At 40.0% G+C, this 23,367-nt stretch overlaps 1 protein-coding gene across 1 annotated transcript in view; it reads left to right on the forward strand.

The window, feature by feature from the left end:
• Positions 1 to 10,821: 10,821 nt before the first annotated feature.
• Positions 10,822 to 23,367, forward strand: part of lck (LCK proto-oncogene, Src family tyrosine kinase) — a 50,934-nt gene continuing 38,388 nt past the window's right edge. Inside the window, exons 1-3 of the mRNA XM_061968555.2 lie at positions 10,822 to 10,863; positions 19,208 to 19,320; positions 19,469 to 19,517. Of these exons, the coding sequence (XP_061824539.1) occupies positions 10,854 to 10,863; positions 19,208 to 19,320; positions 19,469 to 19,517 (172 nt within the window). The 5' untranslated portion in view covers positions 10,822 to 10,853. The remainder of the gene's footprint in view (positions 10,864 to 19,207; positions 19,321 to 19,468; positions 19,518 to 23,367) is intronic.

Here is a 23,367-nt window from a genome sequence, read left to right on the forward strand (position 1 = left end):
AACACAGGCGCCCAGAGATTTCCAGGAGGCCCAAAACATCTCCTAAAAACAATGAATAAGCTTTTCTCTTGTATTAAACTATTCTTAATTGTTTTGTCTTAATTCATGCACTTCAAAATACATTAAAATGCTTAATCAATCATGACCTTTTTCTACAGCTCCCCCTGTCCCTTCTCACGCAATGGACTATTCTATGCGACTACGCATGTGCAGGCTTGATTCTGGAAGCCAGACCAAAACAAACATGTTGGCGCAGTTATGAGAAGTTTTGTTTTTTTTCAAGATTAAGCAGGGTTACGCTAGTGGAGACGAGAAGAGGAGAAGGCAAGAAGAAAGCAAAAAGTGTTTTATTGAAACTACCCAAGATGTCTCACCTTTTTACACAGTGACACAGAATGTATGTGATGAACTTAGTGAGAGCTACTGTCAGTGGTTTCCACCACAGACACCTTTTTAAAGTCTTGTTTAGTCCAAACAGTGCCAGCATCAAGAGCTCTCTTTTTCCCACCAATCACACACTTTTGGCCTTCACAATAATAGCATTATACGTCACATCATGGCTTAACTACGCTAACAAAATAATCTCAGAAAAGCGTTTTTATTTATTTATTCATTTATTTGTGTGTATATATATAGCTAGCTGTTATACATCTAATGTCCAATCAACACAATGAGCTTCTAAGGACTCTTTGATTCATATATCTAAGGCTATATTCACACTGCAGGGTACATTGTCCAATTCGGATTTTTTTGTCAAAACCGATCTTTTTATGTAATAATTTACATTACCCCCAAAAAATGTGATGTGTAATGTGAACGCAAACTGACAAGCATGCAGGAATGACGTCATGACGTCACATGTGCTGCAGTGTTTGAAAAAATCTGATATAGGTCACATATGGGCAAAAAAAATTGGAATTGACCTGCAGTGTGAACAAGGCCTAAGTCTGTAAAAAAGTTAAAGTTATGGTCTGCATACACTAGGAGTGGTGAACCACCTGCTCCCAAGTACACATCAAAATGTTGGACTGTATGTCCCAAATCAAAACTAACGCTTCCTTCTCAATAACGGAGTAAAACAAACATGTTTTTTTATAGTATGTGGAGGACCCGATGACTTGGTTTTCCTTCAGCCCTCAAATATCTAAACACGCCCCTGGTTATATCTATCAAAAATATTTGAACGCTATGTAATTTAGGTTAATGTGTTCTTTGTGTGATGTAAGTAGAATAAACATTGGGTTTCCTTTCAGAAATGCAATAAATAAAATACAGGTACTAACTACTACACTGTCAAAATGTCAAAACCAGTCTGCTTTGAAGCAGTCATTTATGCATGAGCGTTGAGAAGACTTCCTGTAATGTTTGGACTAACTTCCTGTCAGTGCATGTGCTGTCAGAGCATCTCACCACAAGAATGAAGATGTGTTCCACAGCAGAGTCAGTGGAAAGGTTTGTTCCTCAGACTTTGTTGTAATTCATGTTTCATCTTCAGGCTTAAATTTGACTGTTGAAAGGAGTAGTACTTTTACTCCTATGCGTGTTCGTTTAATCCCAGCTCACTAAGTCGTTGTCAATTTTCAGATTCTCCATCTTAGATTTATTTTACAGTGTGATTGTTTGAAGCAAAGCAATACAATTCCCTCATGGCCACAAGCACAGAAAGGGAGATATCCTGTCACCTCTGGCTCCTTGCAAATTTTCTGTCTTCTTCTACTTCCCAAGATCTGATACATTTTTTTCCAAAGGGGGGTTGGGTTGTCTTTGCCCCGTCTGACTCCGGTTTCCATGGTTACTGTTCCTTTTTTCAGGCTTATCTTGATGATTATTGCCGCTCGCAAATACCTCACATCCTAATCAGGGCTCTATTGTGTGTCCCGTTATATGTGTTACTTTAAAACTAACCATTTACAGTAATACCTAATGATTTACTATAATAACTATATGATAGTTAGCATGCAGAAATATGATCGTAAAATCAATAAAGTCATTTCATTGGGTGTATGTGTATACTAGAAAATGTGTAGTCAGCATTAAAAATATTCAAATCCTTCAATCCCTCCTTTCACATTATGTAAGTGGTGTGAACAATAACAATACAATAATAATACAATTTTAAACAAGAGGAAGTGTCAAAATCCACATTTTTGTGTGATCTGTCTGTAATGCAATGCATCAAGGTGTGTGTGTGTGTGTGTGTGTGTGTGTGTGTATGTGTGTGTGTGTGTGTGTGTGTGTGTGTGTGTGTGTGTGTGTGTGTGTGTGTGTGTGTGTGTGTGTGTGTGTGTGTGTTTGTATGTCTGTGAGATACAATCAACTGCAGTTCCATCCTTGGCGTAAGATGATTCAGAGTAGGCATGACCTCACTTCCTTTCCTCAGTCTGTCAACTTGCTCAGAGAGTTCTCCATTCAATCTATGGATGTTCATATTATCTTCATATTGTTGTCTCAGTCTCTCTTTCATCGCCTGGATCATCTTCCTGCAGGAGGCCTTTTGTACCGACAATGTGAATTTTGGTGCACAATTAATCCTTGCATCAAACATGTGGCACAGACAGCTCTGAGGCGGCCACATTCCACTTTGGTTGCTCGTGAGGAGATTGTTTTCACCATGAAGACCATGTCAGCAAACTTCATCTTCAGTGGTCAGAGAAGGTGGAACAACTTGTCTAAAACAAACTGTATACAGGGCTGTTATGGCCTTCCTGCATGCTCTGCTCACATTATTGTCCCATTCATGGTGCCCACCTTGTCACTCATTACTCACAGTGTACTTGCTAGCACCCATCTGTACAAAAGTGACAATGCACTTCTGGAAGTGGACCTACAGCTGTCAGAACACAGTTCATGTGATGGATCCTTTTCATCACTTGGTGAAAGTAGAACTGAAGAAATTGGCACGACAGATGATATTGGACTGGTCATTTTGCAGATTGTTGAATCAGAATGTAGTCGTTGTTGGCAGAGCAAGGATGGAGATGTGCGGTCAAGGTCATGGTCTACTCTAAATCACTCAATCTGAGATGATTTGTGTGTTTTTTTCATATCAGTTTACATGTCAGATCTGCCATCCTCTCCAGTGGGTCTGCCACAGTCGCCGCCATTCTCTCCAGTGAGTCTGCCGCAGTCACCGCTATCCTCCACACTGGGTCAGCCGCAGCCGCCAGCCTCGTCTCCACTGTGTCTGCTGCAGCCGCCACCCCGCAACTCCACTGTGTCTGCTGCGGTCGCCACCCCGCAAGCAACTCCAGTGGATCTGCCGCTGTCGCCACTCACAACTCCAGTGGGTCTGCGGGAGTTGCCACCCGCAACTCCAGTAGGTCTGCCGCAGTCGCCGCCATCCTCGTCTCCAGTGTGTCAGCCGCAGCCGCCAGCCTCGTCTCCACTGGGTCTGCCGCAACCGCCAGCCTGCAATTCCAGTTGGTCTGCCGCAGTTGCCACCCCGCAACTCCAGTGGGTATGCCGCGGTCGCCAAATGCAACTCCAGTGGGGCTGCCGCTGTAGCCACCCGCAACTCCAGTAGATCTGCTGCCGAAGCGCCCGTGTGATGCTCGCCGTCCTTGCCTGCTGCAGATCGCCCGTCTGGCATTTATCTGCCTACCTTCCTAATAAAAGTTTCAATATGTCACGGGCCAACAAGTTGAACTAAAATGGCCCTTACTTCGGACACATAGTTTTGTTTTGTTTCTACTTTATATTTCTGTTTTCCTAGATGTGTGTCCTGGTTACCCTACAACTATATTTTTGCAGCTCCCTTCGCCAATTCTGGAGCAAAAAGGCTTGTCCTCCCATTCGAAGGTTCTATATGCACAAAAAATACACAAACAATACAAATAACCAATAAGACAATACATTGGGACTAAATGCAATTAAATGCGATTTACTGTGGTACTATTTGCCGCTTTTCTCCCTTCGTGCAAGGGTCTTTAAGCCACTACGGATTTAATCTCTCTTCGTTGTTTACTCCCTGGTACAATAGTCTCATACATCACTATTGCAGTTTATTTTTCTCTTCGAGGTTTACTCCTTGGCACATTAGGTTAACTATTGCGGTCATTTTATCTCTACGAGGGTTACTTCTCGGCACAATAGTCACATATAAAACCACTGTGGGTTTTTTTCTCTTTCCATGGTTAACTCCTCGGCACAACAGTCTCATATAAAACCACTGTGGGTTTTTTTCCTCTTTCCATGGTTAACTCCTCGGCACAACAGTCTGCAGCAAGATCACTGGCTCATAACTGTCATGGCTTTTATTTTTTCGTGTTTTACTTCACGGCCCCTGTAAAATTACATATGTGTCACACTTTGTGATTTTTTTTAATATCTATTTTTTTATAAACGACGCAAATATATGCCAAAACGAAATATGGACAGCTGGTTTCAGAAAAAGACACAACGGCACCCTGAATACGTCTAATCAAGGCTCGCAATATCTTTCATAATGCTAACTGATATCTAGGTTTCACATAATGACTTGCATGCAATAACGGCCTTCTTCACTGTTACAGAGTGCTAGTCTCTCGCACTAACTCCTCAGTAAGGTCACCACTGGATTTGTGCAATGCAGATATATCAACCTTGGTGGCACATAAATTACGTTAATTAGCACTTTTAAAACTGTATTTTGGCAATGCTGAACAAACATTAACAAACAAGTCACCTTATTGGGATTACCTGCAAACATGTAATAAAGACTTAAAACCAGTCATTTTTATTTTATAGTCGTTAATTTACTTTGGTATAATATACAATTGGCAAGGCATTCATACAATTGATCTTTCCTAATGCATCATTTTGGCCAGATTATTAAAAACAGTTGTATTTATCTTTATTGACCTTTGAATTATTTAATATAGTACAAAATGGGTTTATTTAGGAAGACGTATTAATTTTGTGGAAGCAACAATCTTACCTGAATAAAGTTACACCCATTAACTTTTTTTTAACACCTTTCCAACTTCATTCTTCTTCTTTTCGTGTCTTTGAAGCATGTGGTTATATGACAGTTTCCCATTTCTTTACACAGTCTTTTGCATTGTCATTGAACTCTGCGAGATCTTTTTAAGCAGCACTGGTTGGGTAGCAGAGGACAGACAAGGCAGTGCTGCATCGTGTGGTCCTCTTCTCCGCATTCGCAGGTGGTTGGGCCGGTTTTGTAGCCCCATCTGGCCATAGCAGCTTTTGATCGCCCTGTTCCTGTTCTCAGGCAGTTTAGTGTCTTCCACTGGACCCATGGTGTTTCTGACCCGGGGGGCAGGTCTTCAGAAGGGGGGATTCCCATGTCAATAGGAGGGGGGTCTTTCTCTAATTTTTGTGTCCAACTTCACTATAATCGTTCTTCATGTGACACAACTTTCTGCATCTCCATCAGTTCCTGTGTACTTAAATCAAATTCAACATGGTTATTTGTTGCATCATAGCAGTTATGTAATCACCTGCATCCTTACTGTACGTATCAGGTCTTTGCTTGGCTAACTCTGTCTTAGAATGTCATTTGCATTCGAACAATCACAACTCCTTCTGCTGCTAAATGTTGCTTCAACTGTCATTAATATTTCATGTTCGTAATGATAACTCGTTTGTCCTCTTGCAGCATTGTTCACATTTGCACTGTATATATATTTTTTTCAAAACATGCCCTCTTCAATTTAAATTAATTTTGATTTGGAATCACGCTCACCTTCTTTTTCCACCGCATCAAAGTGGAAACCAGCCATTTATTCAACCATTTGCCAGATAGCAGAGAGCCAGGCACACTTCCATGAGGAGGTGTCGGTGGAGCTGGCAATGGGGGTTCTCTCACCATTTGCTCTTTCCTTCACTTGACTCTTCTGTAACTTAACTTTAAAAAACTTTGAGAAGTCCAGTACATAATGTTTTTTCCTAATTTTTCTTTTCAGTTTTCTGGCACAACTTGTTTGCTGTACTACTGTATATTTATAAAATAAAGAAATATCAGCATATCTCAATAAACCAAGATATCCCCAAAAACAAATTTCAGTTTTAAACCTTTTTATTTCAATAGTCACATTCAAAAAGTAAAACGTTGTTATTCTACAGATACAAACCAATTAGTGTGAAATATTTAAAACCTTTTTTTTTGATGGTTATAGTTTTTATCTAACAAACATCTAACTCAGTAAGCCATAAAACTATTATAAATGATTTTCAAAAAGTTCAATATTGTAAACTACTAATTCATCATCTAATCAAAATGTGGGCGCTGAACCGTGGATGTCGTTGTGGCTTGCGCAGCCCTTTGAGACACTTGTGATTTAGGGCTATATAAATAAAAATGGATTGATGATTGATTGATTGATTGATTGATAATCAAAATTAGAAACTTCCTTATCCTTCAGTTGGGTTCTTTATCTTAAATGAGCTACTGATATTAAAATCATCCTGCAACTTTTATAGTTTATTGAAACATGCAAGTATGTTTTCACTCTCCCTCATAATACATGTTTAAAAGAAATAAGAAGTATCTGTGAAAGTGTGTAGATCATCTGGTTCATGTTCACAAGGAGCATTTTGGAATAGACTGTCTTCTCTTGCAGTGAGACTTCTGTTAACATTACACATAGGAGGAGGAGGCGGGGCTCGCCGGTTCCCCTCATTCCCCCTGGTGAGCGTGCCTGTTGTCTTATCTTAGAGCAGCATCAACTCTAATTGTATCTAACTATTTTCCCAAGCCAGTTGCTTACTTATTTAATTTGACACAAATATGTTTAGGTGGGAAAAGGTATTGGCAAGAATGAATCAAAATCCAAACTTTTCAAAGCATTTTTTTATTGATTGCATTCACGCGTCACACTTCGAACAGTTACAGCTCCTTTGTATTACCTATTCTGTGTTATGTGTTTTATTTTGCACGATTGTACCAAGAAAAATTCCTAGTTTGTGAACCCGTTCTCAAACAATGGCAATAAAACTCTTCTGATTCTGCTCTGATTCTGAACACATCCATGTCTCTCCCCCACATCCTTTGTTCAAACTAACTTGCTTTTCCCTTGTGTCATTACATTAGGATAGCACGTACAGATATGCATGAAAACACTCCTATAGACATCACACATGGACTCTTATGAAGTTATAAACAGTCTTATTTATACTGTAAAACTTACAAATGTTGCTTGGTATGATGAATGAAGAATCCATACAAGTAGAAACGCTATGCACAGCTAGAAGATTGAACAGCACTCTACTTCTAGTGGAAAGCACTAAAATGGAAGGACACTGCAGCACCTTCAATGAGCGAATTTGTCCAAAAGATGGCGCCGTAGCACAAACAATTAAAGAAAAAAAGGTCACTGTATTTGCTTTTTTTTTAAGTAAAATGTTTTATTATGGCGGTCAGCGAAGAAAAATCCATAAACTAGCCGCACCGTCTTATATTCAAAGTGTAGGAAAAAAGTAGCGGCTTATAGTCCAGAATTTACGCTAATACATATTGCGCACATACGATTGCAGCATGCATAGACAAACAACAAAACAAAACAAAAACACCACACATACTTGCCAAACTTGAGACCTCCGAATTCGGGAAATGGGGGGGGTTTGAGGTGTGGGGTTCGGGGTTGGGGGGGGCGGGGTTTGGTGGTAGCGGGGGTGTATATTGTAGCCCAGAAGAGTTAGGGCTGCAAGGGATTCTGGGTATTTGTTCTGTTGTGTTTATGTTGTGTTACGGTGCGGATGTTCTCCCGAAATGTGTTTGTCTTTCTTGTTAGGTGTGAGTTCACAGTGTGGCGCATATTTGTAACAGTGTTAAAGTTGTTTATACGGCCACCTTCAGTGTGACCTGTATGGCTGTTGATCAAGTATGTCTTTCAGTCCCTTACATTCGTCTGGAGAAGCCACATACAACATGGGACTGGGCCGGCACGCTCTGTGTATGGAGAAAAATCGGACGCGACAACAGGTTGTAGAGGACGCTAAAGGCAGTGCCATCACGGCACGCCCTCAACATTGTTGTCCGGGTGAAAATCGGGAGAAATTCGGGAGAATGGTTGCCTCGGGAGGTTTTCGGGAGGGGCACTGAAATTCGTGAGTCTCCCGAAAAAATCGGGAGGGTTGGCAAGTATGACATACTGTACTCAGTGGTGGCTTCTGCTGTACATCAGACGATGGTGTCGGGGGTAGCATGGCCAGAGACAGGTACAGACCCAACAAAGCAACCAAGAGAGCCAACTCAGCCCTAGGCTGCCCACTAGCCTCTGGCCAATGTCTATTCCGTGCGAAGGGAGACTGAATGTTTGATACATGCTCATCCAGCTCCGTGAAGCTCGTCCATCCTAAAAATCAATGCTTGCTCTGCTGCCCAATCTCTTCATCCGCAGCTCTTCCGGTCTCTCCACGCGGACTCCAGTGTGGCAGAGAGCCAGCAGCTGGTCTCCGGTGAAAAACATGGCAAAGGCACATCCCAGACAGAAAAGTTCCCAAAAAAGCACTGCAGAAGTCACGGAAGTGCCAACCTCTGTTGTGCAGTCCCGAAATGGCCCATACCAAAAGTCAAAAACACATGAAAACAAAAGGGGAAACCTCAATAAGTTAAAAAGGAGGACACACAAAAGCACAGAGTTCCTGCAGCCAGCAGCCCTTACAGCAATGCCATCTTGAGGATACAAAAGTGAGAGCCGATTTGTATACTTTTTAAACCAAACTTATATTGAATTTGATGCATGCTTTGAACAAAAACAAATTAATGGGAAAAACAAAGAGGTTCTCAGAGGGGTGATATGGTGATCATATTGATGGTATTTTAATGAAAATGGGAAGAGGTTTAGCCATGGTCAGGAAGTGCTCCACCTTCTTGACATCCTCAACAATGGGTCAAGTCATACAGTCCTTGGTTTTCTGTCATCTTCATTACTGTCCTATAATATGGTCCACTACGACTAAGTCTGACCTGAACAAACTGCAACTTGTTCAGAACCGAGCGGCTAGACTGGTACTTAAATGTTCTTTGTGCACTAATATTTAATTTCTGCATTCACGTCTGTCCTGGTTGTCTGTTGAACAAAAGATGCATTGTAGTCTCCTTATGTTCTTTAGAACTATCATGTTAGATCAATCACCAGATTACTTTTACAAACAGTTTTTAAAATTAACTAACACACATATTCATGACACTAGGAATGCCAGCAATGGCTATTTGGCACTTCCTGCTCCCAGGACCAATCTCCTCAAACATACAGTCATGTATAGATGTATATCATTCTGGAATGGGTTGCCATCTCACATTAATCTCTCACAAAGTAAATTGTCATTCAGCTTTGAAGATACACCTATTGCAGCTGCCCACATGACGTGAATTTTTAATACTGGGTTTAACTAGCTTTGTTATTTTATGTTGTATTTTTCCTTTGTGTAATGTTTGGTAATGCATGTATTCATTGTATTTTTATTTTGTATGCTCCTATATGGACCCCAGGAAGACTAGCAGTCGCCTTGGCGTCAGCTAATGGGGATCCATTCAATAAACAATAAACAATAAACAATATGGCTTAGAGTGGCCATAGGTACATTAGAGAGGGGTGTGTCCAAGTTAAAGGACACGGCCGGTTGTCTGCTGTTTTGTAGGTTTATTTACAAGCTGTGTTAAGTTTGCTGTGGTCTGTAACAACATGGTATGTAAATAACAATTAACAATGTAAATGTTACACACAAACTTAAGTGTTACAAGACATGCAAATATAAAATATGAAAACAAAGCTACACAATGTAAAGGGCATACCAACATACCAACAAATGAGGCATATTAATAAAATATAGATACTGAAAAGCACGCTATAGCATCAATTAGCTTGAAGTTATGCATTGACCAAAAATGTACATATAGCACTCCATACAAAATGATACCGTTAATAAAGCTCACCCTTGTGCATTTTCGCACAGCATTAACATTGGGTTGATAAGAAGGAGTAGGAAAAATACACAGTTTTCTGTGCTAGCTTAAAAAACACAAAACATTCCAAATGGTAGACCTGTCTAACAATAGGAAATAAATTGTTCACAAATTGTTATTTTAGTGTAAGGACAAATTTAAAAAACATACTGTCTTACAAGACCAGCACTAACATTGCGTCCCACATGGGACAAGGTTGAGGGAAATCTGCCATTATACTCTTATCAGGAGTACTTTTGCGGTAACATTTTACATAAAGCACCCTGTCATCAGTTTGTGGTTGCATTCAAAAGTGCATCTAAGTACTAGCCTGCAGGGGGTGAATACTTATGCACTCATTTACTTTACATTACACATTTTTTGAATTTGTTAACACCAATTTGTAAAAATATGTCTTCGATTTGACATCATATCACATCTGTGGTTAGACATTATAAAGGAAATATGGACAATGAAGAAAATAAGTTGTATATTACATTAGAGAGAAGACCTGTTAAATAAAAGATGGCTGAAATGGACAATAAAAAAAAAGAAAGTATGATACAGTATGTTTGGTATAGAACACGGGTCGGCAACCCGCGGCTTTAGAGCCGCATGCGGCTCTTTAGCGCCGCCCTAGTGGCTCTTTGGAGCTTTTTCAAAAATGTATGAAAAATGGAAAAAGATGAGGGGGAAAAAATTTTTGTTTTTGTTTTAATATGGTTTCTGTAGGAGGACAAACATGACACAAACCTCCCTAATTGTTATAAAGCACACTGTTTGGATTGAACATGCTTCACTGATTCGAGTATTTGGTGAGCGCCGTTTTGTCCTACTAATTTTGGCGGTCCTTGAACTCACTGTAGTTTGTTTACATTTATAACTTTCTCTGACTTTCTCACACGTGTTTTATGCCACTTGTTTTTCTGTCTCATTTTGTCCACCAAACTTTTAACGTTGTGCGTAAATGCACAAAGGTGAGTTTTGTTGATGTTATTGACTTGTGTGGAGTGCTAATCAGGCATATTTGGTCACTGCATGACTGCAAGCTAATCGATGCTAACATGCTATTTAGGCTAGCTATATGTACATATTGCATCATTATTCCTCATTTGCAGGTATATTTGAGGTCATTTAGTTTCCTTTAAGTCATCTTAAATCAATGTATATCTCATGACACACTATCTGTATGTAATATGGCTTTTAATTTTTTGCGGCTCCAGACAGATTTTTTTTTTTGTATTTTTGGTCCAATATGGCTCCTTCAACATTTTGGGTTGCCGACCCCTGGTATAGAAGCAACTTTTTGACGATAAGTAGCCTACTAGAAAGGTGAACTAAATAAATAATGTACGTTCTGGTGATATAATGATAAACATGAATAATTATAACTGTGTTAAAACCCCCGCCAGTCAGTATTACCATTTTAAATTAAAATAATCAAAAAACCTTGATTGGTAATTGCACTTTAATAAACTCTCAGATTGACTGGCACCAGCTTGCTAACTTATATGCTAACATAATAAAAAGAGACATTAACGTTTTCCCCATTAAGAAATTAATATAATCACATTGTTGTCCTAGTAACTAAGATATTAAATTGTGCACATTGAACCTACAAGCTGTGCTCTCTTATGACACAGTGATCGTTGTGTACTCTGAAAAATAGAAGACTGAGATGGTTTAACGGTGCATTCAAGGACCGCTGAACAGAGTAGGACACTACAACACCCACCAGAAATAAATAATCATAGATTTAATGTGTTAAGCACTTTTTATTTAAATACATCTTGAAGTTTTACAGTACAATATTTAAAACAAAAAAAGCTTATCCATTAAAACAGATGAAAATACTAGGACTAAAACACTATCAGTGAAGTATAAGAAACTCAAAACATGCAAAATAGTGGGTTTTCTAACGGTTACTTAAAAAAATAACCAGGTCAAAAAAATGTCAGTGTGTGTAAGTACTTTTTGGGCACATTCTCTTGCATTCAAGGGGTCACATTGGTTCAAGGGTGTGTTCTCACGGATGCATAATACCAAGCAGGAAGCGGCAAGAGCAGCGTGCAGGTAAGACTCTATTTTAATCCCACAAGGCAAGGGAAAATACAAAAACTTAGTACATAGTGTGAAGCCATTAACAAAAACAGGCCGAACAGCATGAAAGTCCTTAGGCCTGGAAAAAACACTTAAGCGTGGCAAAAAGAAGGAAACGCAATTGTTGCATAAACAAAATAGTAGTAGGAGTGCTGGCAACATAAATATACACTAAAGTAATGACACATTCAACAATGTTGCGATACTAATGATTACCAAGATCATTTTGGTAACGATAACCATGATAAGAAATGTTCATATTGTTACATCCCTGGTATGTTCCCAAAAACATGTTTTATTTTGGTTATTCTTTTCCTTGTTATTTTGTTGTTGTTTTTTCCACAAAACACACTAGTTCTTTCTTTCCCTTACGTTTTGCACTATTTCATCTAAGACATCTTTATGTTTTTATCAAGTTTTTTGTTCATGTGTTCCCTCTAAAAATCCCAACTAAATTAAGTTTGTAAAAAAGTTATTTTGTAGGTTATTGTCGAAAAAAATTATAAATTAAAGCAACAACGGGCTGAAACTTTCAATTGCTGGGCCCTGGACACGCATTAGTATCATACAGAGAATGTGGCAACTGATGGGTTATTGTGACACCAACCCCAAACAGTTGATGATGTGCAGATGCATTTTTGTGATGATTTGTAATTGTGTAATTTTTCTGGTCTATGCATGTACAATAATGACAGTGGTGGAGAACCTGAAAGTAAAAGAGCACATGAGTCAGTAAGGTTTCTGTAAGTAAAAAGGCTGGTGTCATGCCAATTATTTATAGACACAAAAACACCACTGCCTGTGTGTACAAGAACAATCATGACTAAAGTGTTCTCCTGACCCCTTTGTTATGTAGCCAAACATTTTGTTCAGCTACAACGCTTGTACGTTGAGCACCTGTCAAATGCGTGCAGAGAAACTCTCATCCTCTCAACGACAGGAAGCACTCTAGGCCGCTCTTCTCCGCTTTTTCAAAGTGTGTTTCTTTCTGTATGTGTGTGTGTGTGTGTGTGTGTGTGTGTGTGTGTGTGTGTGTGTGTGTGTGTGTGTGTGTGTGTGTGTGTGTGTGTGTGTGTGTGTGTGTGTGTGTGTGTGTGTGTGTGAGTGTGTGTGTGTGCAGACACACGCTAGCACTCCCAGAAATGAGTTAGTTCAAACAAGACAGGCGGATGATGATATCTTTACAGCACAAGTGGTGAAAAGTGATTGCCAAAGATCAGCTTTTATAGAGAAATATCTATGGCGGAACCTAAATTCTGATACTATTGGGTGCGTGAAGTCACATTTCATTTCGGAAAAAGGTGAGTGTTGTAAATATACAAAGGTCAAATATTTATATATATATATACATACATATATATATATATATATATATATATATATATATATATATATATATATATATATACACACACTGTATATATATATATATATATATATATATATATATATATATATATATATATATATATATGTTGTGCGTGTGTGTGTATGTATATATATATATATATATATATATATATATATATATATATATATATATATATATATATATATATATATATATATATATATATACGAATGATATTTGCTTTAACATTTTGAGAAAATGACAAGAGTATTTTGAAAGGAAATTCAAGTTTCTATCTAAGAAAAGATGCACATCATCAACAAATGTAAATATTGTATTAATATTGATATGATTATTCATTGCAAGTATAGTAGAGCCATGATGCCTACTTTGTATTGCCTACATTTACAAAGGTTACACAGTGTAAGCTTATTATATACATGGAATGTTCAAGTACTATTTGTTTTATTTTTTTATTTTTTTTTTAGTGCAAACCCCGTTTCCATATGAGTTGGGAAATTGTGTTGGATGTAAATATAAACGGAATACAATGATTTGCAAATCATTTTCAACCCATATTCAGTTGAATATGCTAAAAAGACAACATATTTGATGTTCAAACTGATAAAAAAAATTTTTTTTGCAAATAATCATTAACTTTAGAATTTGATGCCAGCAACACGTGACAAAGATGTTGGGAAAGGTGGCAATAAATACTGATAAAGTTGAGGAATGCTCATCAAACACTTATTTGGAACATCCCACAGGTGAACAGGCAAATTGGGAACAGGTGGGTGCCATGATTGGGTATAAAAACAGCTTCCCAAAAAATGCTCAGTCTTTCACAAGAAAGGATGGGGCGAGGTACACCCCTTTGTCCACAACTGCGTGAGCAAATAGTCAAACAGTTTAAGAACAGTTTCTCAAAGTGCAATTGCAAGAAATTTAGGGATTTCAACATCTACGGTCCATAATATCATCAAAAGGTTCAGAAAATCTGGAGAAATCACTCCACATAAGCGGAATGGCTGTTACGATCCGCTGCCCGGATCATTGTTTTTATATTTTCTAGTCACATGTGTTTTCAGGACCTTGAGTTTTTGTTTGTTTCAGTTGCCATGACGGCAAATTGCTTACACCTGCCTCTGGTTAGTGTCCGGGACGCGCACCTGTTGCCCGGGCGCTAATCAGAGGGCTATTTAGTCTTTGCCCTGGCCTCACTCGGTCTGGCTTCCTAGTTTGTTCTTACACAACTGATGACGACGATTATTTCCTGTTTCTTAGCTACTAGTTCTCACGCTAGCTATTTTGGTTTGCTAGGTCCCACGCTAGCCCTTTTGTTTTGCCTTTTGTGCTACTGCATGTCTTTTTGTTATTCACCGTATGATTTATATGTTAAATAAATCATATTCCTACCTGCAAGCTGCGTCCGAAGCCGTCTGCATCCTAGGGAGAACCACACCCGCATCACGATGCGACCAAGTCGTTACAGTAGGAAGCCAGCAAATAACAATTCTCCCGCGGCGGCCATCGAGGAGTTTGACGAAGGTACGTGGGAGGTGTTGCGAGCAATGGAAGCGGAAACTCTTCGCTATTCCCCCTCGGAGCGCCAGGACCTGATATGGGGTCCCAACGGAAAGCTGGTCCCAATCCACTCCGTTTGGCCCGAGGACATCGCCACACCCCCGCAGTACTGGGCGCGCCGTCAAAGACGGAAGCCGGCCAGAAGGTCTTTCCCTCGCCGTCAAGACGTGCTGCTCCTGCAAACTCCTCCCCCGGACCGAAGCAAGCTACATGCAGCTCAAGCTCCCCCTCCTCAGATGTTTGGCAACCCAATAGACCACTTCGCCAAACAGTTTTCCGATTGGGCTGTCAGTCACATGGACAATTGCAACAATGACGTCATTTCATTGGCGCCCCCCGAAGAGGTAACTCCACCCACTCCTGATGACATCACTGAGCAAGAATTTTTTTTTCCATCATCTGCTTCTTTATGTCAGCCAATTCCAAATGACTTTTATTCTAAGATAAAACATTATCAGGACATTTTTGTTAAGTGTAAGTCTAGTCAGTCACATTCTGATTTTCAAACTCCACCTCCAGTGACTTTGGTTCCGCCCCCAGTGACTATTGCTCCGCCCACTGCACATATTTTTACCCCCTGTGCTCCCACCCAATCTCAAGTGAGGGGTGATAATAGTCAATTTGGACAATTTAAAGAGGAGGAGTATACCCGCCTCCTTACCTCCCCCCACCCACCCATGAAGACGGTTCCAAACCGCAAGGAGCGCGTCTGGTATCCGCGTCTTGAGGGGGGGGCTAGTACTGGGAACGGTGCGAGTGGGGTGGCACAACTGCGCTCAGCTAAACCGCAACCTCCTGCACGGCCACCGCCACCAGTCTTTCGGCGTGCTAAGCCGCAACCTCCTGCACGGCCACCGCCACCAGTCTTTCGGCGTGCTAAACCGCAACCTCCTGCACGGCCACCGCCACCAGTCTTTCGGCGTGCTAAACCGCAACCTCCTGCACGGCCACCGCCACCAGTCTTTCAGCGTGCTAAGCCGCAACCTCCTGCACGGCCACCGCCACCAGTCCTTCAGCCTGCTAAGCCACAACCGCCAGCTAGGCCACCTCCAGCTGCACCTCGGCTAGCATCTGCACCTGTTCCTGCACCTCGGCTGACACACCAAGCTTCGTCTCCTGTAGCTCCACCACGTCAAGCTCCACCACGTCAAGCTCCACCATGCCAAGCTTCTCGGCTGGTTCCCACACCAGCGCCGGCTCCAAGGCTGGTTCCCACACCAGCGCCGGCTCCACGGCTGGTTCCCACACCAGCGCCGGCTCCACGGCTGGTTCCCACACCAGCGCCGGCTCCACGGCTGGTTCCCACACCAGCGCCGGCTCCATGGCTGGTTCCCACACCAGCGCCGGCTCCACGGCTGGTTCCCACACCAGCGCCGGCTCCAAGGCTGGCTCCCACACCAGCGCCGGCTCCAAGGCTGGCTCCCACACCAGCGTCGGCTCCAAGGCTAGCACCAGAACCTGCACCGGCTCCAAGACTAGCACCAGAACCTGCACCGGCTCCAAGACTAGCACCAGAACCTGCACCGGCTCCAAGACTAGCACCAGAACCTGCATCAGCGGCCGCGACGACGACGTCTCCTCCTGCTTCCACGGCGACGACGACTCCTCCTGCTTCCACGGCGACGTCTGCTCTCTCCTCGTCTCCGGTGGGCTTTTCCAGGACGCCGCCACCTTCCTCGCCCTCATCGTCGTCTCAGCGACCTCGAGTGGTCTGGCTGCGCAAGCGGCGCTCTCTGAGGTTTCTGTATGGACGCCTGTGGCGCAAACGGCAGCGACACCCGAGACATAGACTTAGAACTCTGCGGCTGCTGAACTTCTGGCGCCACTCATGCCCACCTTCTCGGCAGCCACGAATGTGGCCTTTCCGTGGTCGCCCGCCTCGCCTGCGGCAGCGGCGGTCCACTCGCCGCCGCCACCTGACTCTTCCCCGTTGGATTCGGGGACACGTGGCCTGGCGACCCACCACCAAATCCGTCCTCCCTTGACTCTTGAACTGTTTCTTGTTTTTTAGGTTCTAGTTTTATTTTGTGTCAAGGGACATCTGGAATCTGTCCTTTAAGGGGGGGGTACTGTTACGATCCGCTGCCCGGATCATTGTTTTTATATTTTCTAGTCACATGTGTTTTCAGGACCTTGAGTTTTTGTTTGTTTCAGTTGCCATGACGGCAAATTGCTTACACCTGCCTCTGGTTAGTGTCCGGGACGCGCACCTGTTGCCCGGGCGCTAATCAGAGGGCTATTTAGTCTTTGCCCTGGCCTCACTTGGTCTGGCTTCCTAGTTTGTTCTTACACAACTGATGACGACGATTATTTCCTGTTTCTTAGCTACTAGTTCTCACGCTAGCTATTTTGGTTTGCTAGCTCCCACGCTAGCCCTTTTGTTTTGCCTTTTGTGCTACGTGCATGTCTTTTTGTTATTCACCGTATGATTTATATGTTAAATAAATCATATTCCTACCTGCAAGCTGTGTCCGAAGCCGTCTGCATCCTAGGGAGAACCACACCCGCATCACGATGCGACCAAGTCGTTACAATGGCCGGAAACCAACATTGAATGACCGTGACCTTCGATCCCTCAGACGGCACTGTATCAAAAACCGACATCAATCTCTAAAGGATATCACCACATGGGCTCAGGAACACTTCAGAAAACCACTGTCACTAAATACAGTTCGTCGCTACATCTGTAAGTGCAAGTTAAAGCTCTACTATGCAAAGCGAAAGCCATTTATCAACAACATCCAGAAACGCTGCCGGCTTCTCTGGGCCCGAGATCATCTAAGATGGACTGATGCAAAGTGGAAAAGTGTTCTGTGGTCTGACGAGTCCACATTTCAAATTTTTTTGGGAAATATTCGACATCGTGTCATCCAGACCAAAGGGGAAGTGAACCATCCAGACTGTTATCGACGCAAAGTTCAAAAACCAGCATCTGTGATGGTATGGGGGTGCATTAGTGCCCAAGGCATGGGTAACTTACGCATCTGTGAAGGCACCATTAATGCTGAAAGGTACATACAGGTTTTAGAACAACATATGCTGCCATCTAAGAACCTGCTTATTTCAGCAAGACAATGCCAAGCCACGTGTTACAACAGCGTGGTTTCGTAAAAAAAGAGTGCGGGTACTTCCCTGGAACGCCTGCAGTCCAGACCTGCCTCCCATCAAAAATGTGTGGCGCATTATGAAGCGTAAAATACGACAGCGGAGACCCCGGATTGTTGAACGACTGAAGCTCTACATAAAACAAGAATGGGAAAGATTTCCACTTTCAAAGCTTCAACAATTAGTTTCCTCAGTTCCCAATCGTTTATTGAGTGTTGTTAAAAGAAAAGGTGATGTAACACAGTGGTGAACATGCCCTTTCCCAACTACTTTGGCAAGTAAGTTTATTATTTGCAAAACAAAAAAAAAAGTTTATGAGTTTGAACATCAAATATCTTGTCTTTGTAGTGCATTCAATTGAATATGGGTTGAAAAGGATTTGCAAATCATTGTATTCCGTTTATATTTACATCTAACACAATTTCCCAACTCATATAGAAACGGGGTTTGTATGAATTTCATAGAAAAATAGCCCTGTTATGCATGTCCTCAAATGTCCACTGCAAAGGACGCATATATGCGGGAGCATATATGCATTTATCTGTCAGTTGTACAAAAGTAGGCATATAAAATACAAATCCTTTCTTTGATAATTCGTGCTGGACCTTCAATGTATAAAAAATGCAAATGATAACAATTAGCTAGGTTTATTTTGGAAGAGCTTCAGCTGCAGATCATAAGAAGAGCCCCTCAATGGAAAATGCTGACTTTTGTTTGCTCTCAACTGAGAGTATAAGGGAGGATAGTCAAGGAAAAAATGCATGTGGTTTATTCCTTGGAGTCTTAGTCTGCATGATTTTTTCCATGACTTTGGGGAGATGGATTCTGCGATTAGCCCACTGACCTGGTTCTGCTCCAATGGGAACCATGTGATGTTAAAAAACAAAGTTTTGTTTTCTTCTGTAACAGTTTTTCTGTTAAATTTCCAAAATCTGCAATTGAATTGACAGCATTTATTCTATTCGAGCAATTTGGTTAAGATGCCCTTGTGTATCCATTTTTTACTGCAGGGCTTCCTTTTGAAAGCATCACAAAGCTTACCGAACATTTTGACTTTCTACAGTCCAAATTTGACACTTATGGTCTGAAATTCAATGTATAAAATGTATTATTACACATCAAACCCTTCACCGTTAACAGCTAACTTTATTAAGGATAGTAAAACGATGATTATCTTGCAGAAAAGATGGGCTGTAACTTCAGTTCTGAGTACTCGGACACTGAATGGATCGAGAACTTGGATGAGATTTGTGAGCACTGTAACTGTCCCATACCTCCACAAACCTGCAACCCCGTAAGTGCAAGTTTTACTAACAGCATGCTCGCATATTAATTTCCTGTACTGTAGGAGTTATGTAAGTCTGGCTCATAGAGAAATACTGCACATATGTTTTTTGGTTGCTGTAATGTAGTACATTTTTATCTTGTCGTCCGTATTCTAGTACACAGATCAACTGATTCCGGCTTCACCACCTTCATCTCCTCTACCAGGTACAGTAGATTCCATCTATTTGTGTGTAAGAACTAATTATTAATATTGTAGCAACCCCGGCTGAAATATGGTTAAACTCTTTGGCACTTATGATCCTTACTTTTGGAAACACCGTAAGAACTATAAAGAACAACAATATACATGTAAGAGTATGTGTGCAAAAATAAAAGTTAGTGTATGCTGTACATCTATATCATATAATAGGCATGTGACGATAAGAACATGTCATGTAAGGCGATTGTGACCAATGTGATCACGGTCGCCAATATTATCAGGGTATTGTTGAACATCTTCACAAAGTACATATACGCACACTTCTTGTTTCTTATCTTGTTGTGTCATGTTAACATTTAAGATAGCTCGCAATTAACGCTCTGGCTAGCAATTAACACGCCTGCTAGATAGTGATTAAAGCGCTCTCTTGCTAGCAAATGGCGATTAACGTGCTAGCTGGCAATTAACTTGCGCTAAGTTTTTCAACATTTGGCAATTAATCACAGTTTTGTCAATAATTTAAATTTGAAACTGTAATACTAACAGTCTGGAATTTCACCGCAGTTTATCATCATACCGGTAATTGTTACATCCCCATTAAAATGTATTATATATATATATATATATATATATATATATATATATATATATATATATATATATATATATATATATATATATATATATATATATATATATATACATATATATATATATACATATATATATATATACATATATATATATATACATATATATATATATATATATATACATACATATATATGTATAATGTATATATATATATATATATACTGTATATATATATATATATACACGTTAGGTCAGGAAAAAACACAGAGGCTATATCATCCCTACAAGCCTGTTCCGCAGGTTTCCCTGCTTTAAAAATCCCCTGATGAGCAGGGAAACCTGCGAAACAGGCTTGTAGGGATGATATAGCCTCTGTGTTTTTTCCTGACCTACCGTATATACCACTCTACCCCGCTCTGTATTGAGCACTGTATAACGGATAAACCACAGAAACCTTGAATATATATATATATATATATATATATATATATATATATATATATATATATATATATATATATATATATATATATACACCAAATTGGCCATAGTGTGTGAATGTGAGTGTGAATGTTGTCTGTTTGTGTTGATCCAGCGATGAGGTGGCGACTTGTCAAGGGTGTACACCGCCTTCTGCCCAAGAGCAGCTGAGATAGGCTCCCGCAACCCCGAAAGGGAAAAGCAGTAGAAAATTGATGGATATATATACATATTTATTTATTCGTTAGTTCAGGAAAAAATACAGAGGCTAGTTCATCCCTACAAGCCTATTTTGCAGGTTTCCCTGCTCTTCAGGGGAGTTTATTGAAGTGTCTGTGGTTGTTACATACTGTACATATAGGGTGCATTACATGGGGGTGTGGCCATTGTTATACAGTGCCTTGCTTCTGTGCCGGCATGATGAGACCAGTACATTGCGCTTGTTTAAAGTGGTCATGCTGGGGTGCTATATAATAAAAAACATTTCTTTCATTCTATCTTTTCCGGTACTGAGTACTGTCTAACAGATAAACCACAGTAACCTTGGCTATATATATCTATTTATTTATTTATTTATTTATGTGTGTGTGTGTGTGTATATATATATATATATATATATATATATATATATATATATATATATATATATTTACATCTTAAATTGTTCATATATATTCATTCAAATGTCATGAAATGTGACCTTTTTATCAATTCAATTACCAACAACCTCCTTTGAGAATGCAGTACAAAAATTGTATATTTAAAAATGACAGACATTGATTTCTCATGGAATAAACACACAAGGCCAAATATAGACACATATAAACACTACAAATGCTGAGAACATGTTGATTGTGGCTTTGTGACATTAATTAACGACTATACACTTGTCATACTAAATTAACATAAAATAAGGCGGTGATATACAGTTGGCTTAGCAGTGCATTTACATCATACATCGGACAACAACAACAGAGTAGATCATTTAAGAACTAATATGTAAACTTCCATGCTTAAACTACATACTTGTGTGCATTTTCAACGAGGAGCTAAGAATTCAACAAGTTTTAGCCTCTCTGAAGACAGACATCTTTTTCTACTCAGACTTGTAAAATTGCCTGTATGTCAAAGCACACCAACTTCTTCTTTTGCAACAGTAGCCTTAAAAATAATGCTACAGTATCAAATTAAGTCAATATTTTAGCAGGATGTTGAAGAACACAGAGTTCCTCTTTTGCAACAGCAACCTTCAAAATAAAGCTCTGGTATCAAAATATATACATAATTGTTGGGGTTTTTTTTACCAGGGAATAAGCAATATAGACGGTCATTAACCGTTTACTTATTTCACCGGGAAGTGCTCCTAAAGCTTTAATGGCGGATGATGGTTTTCAAGTGTTGGCTTCTCATTGGCACTATTCTTAGCAACTACTTTTACTACATGACTACAACTGTATTTGTTTGAGGAGAAGACATGTTGCCATGGATGTCTCTTGATACATTATCCTTTTTTTAGGCTGCATTCCTACAGCGAGCCAAAGCTGGTAGGGGCAAAGTGCCATGTTATTATAATGTTGTAAGTGGCACGGAAACAAAGACAACAAGAATGCACACGGTTGCAAAATACGTCATATTGTTGATGCAAGGACACTGGCAAAAATCATTCATTGGTAGTATATTTTTTTACTTAAAACATGTAATGTTGTGTATTAATAGCAAATGTTTTACATTGTCTGTTATGTAGACTGCATGGCATTTTATTGTGAAATAAGTAAGTTATAATGTATTTTCAAAATACATATAAGATGGCTGCCTCGAAGGCACGTCACTGGCTGACTAGTTATATCTATGCATGTGACTATATTGTCTGGCGATATGTGTTGAGAGGTGCTGCAAAGAGGAATGGGCAAAACTGGCCAAAGATAGGTGTGCCAAGCTTGTGGCATCATATTCAAAAAGACTTGAGGCCGTAATTTCTGCCAAAGGTGCATCAACAAAGTATTGAGCAAAGGCTGTGAATATTTATGTACATATTACTCGATTCGCCTTACCATTGGTTACATACTGAAAAATCGTACTGAAAATATGTGTACTGTACTCTCATTTCATGTATGACGACTCCACAGTAGAATAGAATGGAATAAAATCCCTTTATTGTCATCGTCATCATAGTTGAAAACTAGAGATGTCAGATAATATCGGCATGCCAATATTATTGGCCGATAAATGCTTTAAAATGTAATATAGGAAATTATCAGAATTTTTTTTTATCGGTATCGGGTTGTTGTTGTTTTTTTTTGTTGTTTTTTTATTATATCAACATGAAAAACACAAGATACACTTACAATTAGTGCACCAACCAAAAAAACCTCCCTCCCTCATTTACTCTCATTCACACTCATTCACACAAAAGGGTTGTTTCTTTCTGTTATTAATATTCTGGTTCCTACATTATATATCAATAACATCAATACAGTCTGCAAGGGATACAGTCCGTTAGCACACATGATTGTGCGTGCTGCTGGTCCACTAATAGTACTAACCTTTAACAGTTAATTTTACTCATTTTCATTAATTACTAGTTTCTATGTAACTATTTTTGTATTGTTTTACTATCTTTTTTATTCAAGAAAATGTTTTTAATTTATTTATCTTATTTTATTTTATTATTTAAAAAAAAAAAAGGACCTTATCTTCACCATACCTGGTTGTCCAAATTAGGCATAATAATTAGGGATGTCCGATAATGGCTTTTTGCCGATATCCGATATTCCGATATTG

This window comes from Nerophis lumbriciformis, linkage group LG08 (assembly GCF_033978685.3).
Source record: "Nerophis lumbriciformis linkage group LG08, RoL_Nlum_v2.1, whole genome shotgun sequence".
Classification (NCBI taxonomy): Eukaryota; Metazoa; Chordata; class Actinopteri; order Syngnathiformes; family Syngnathidae; genus Nerophis; species Nerophis lumbriciformis.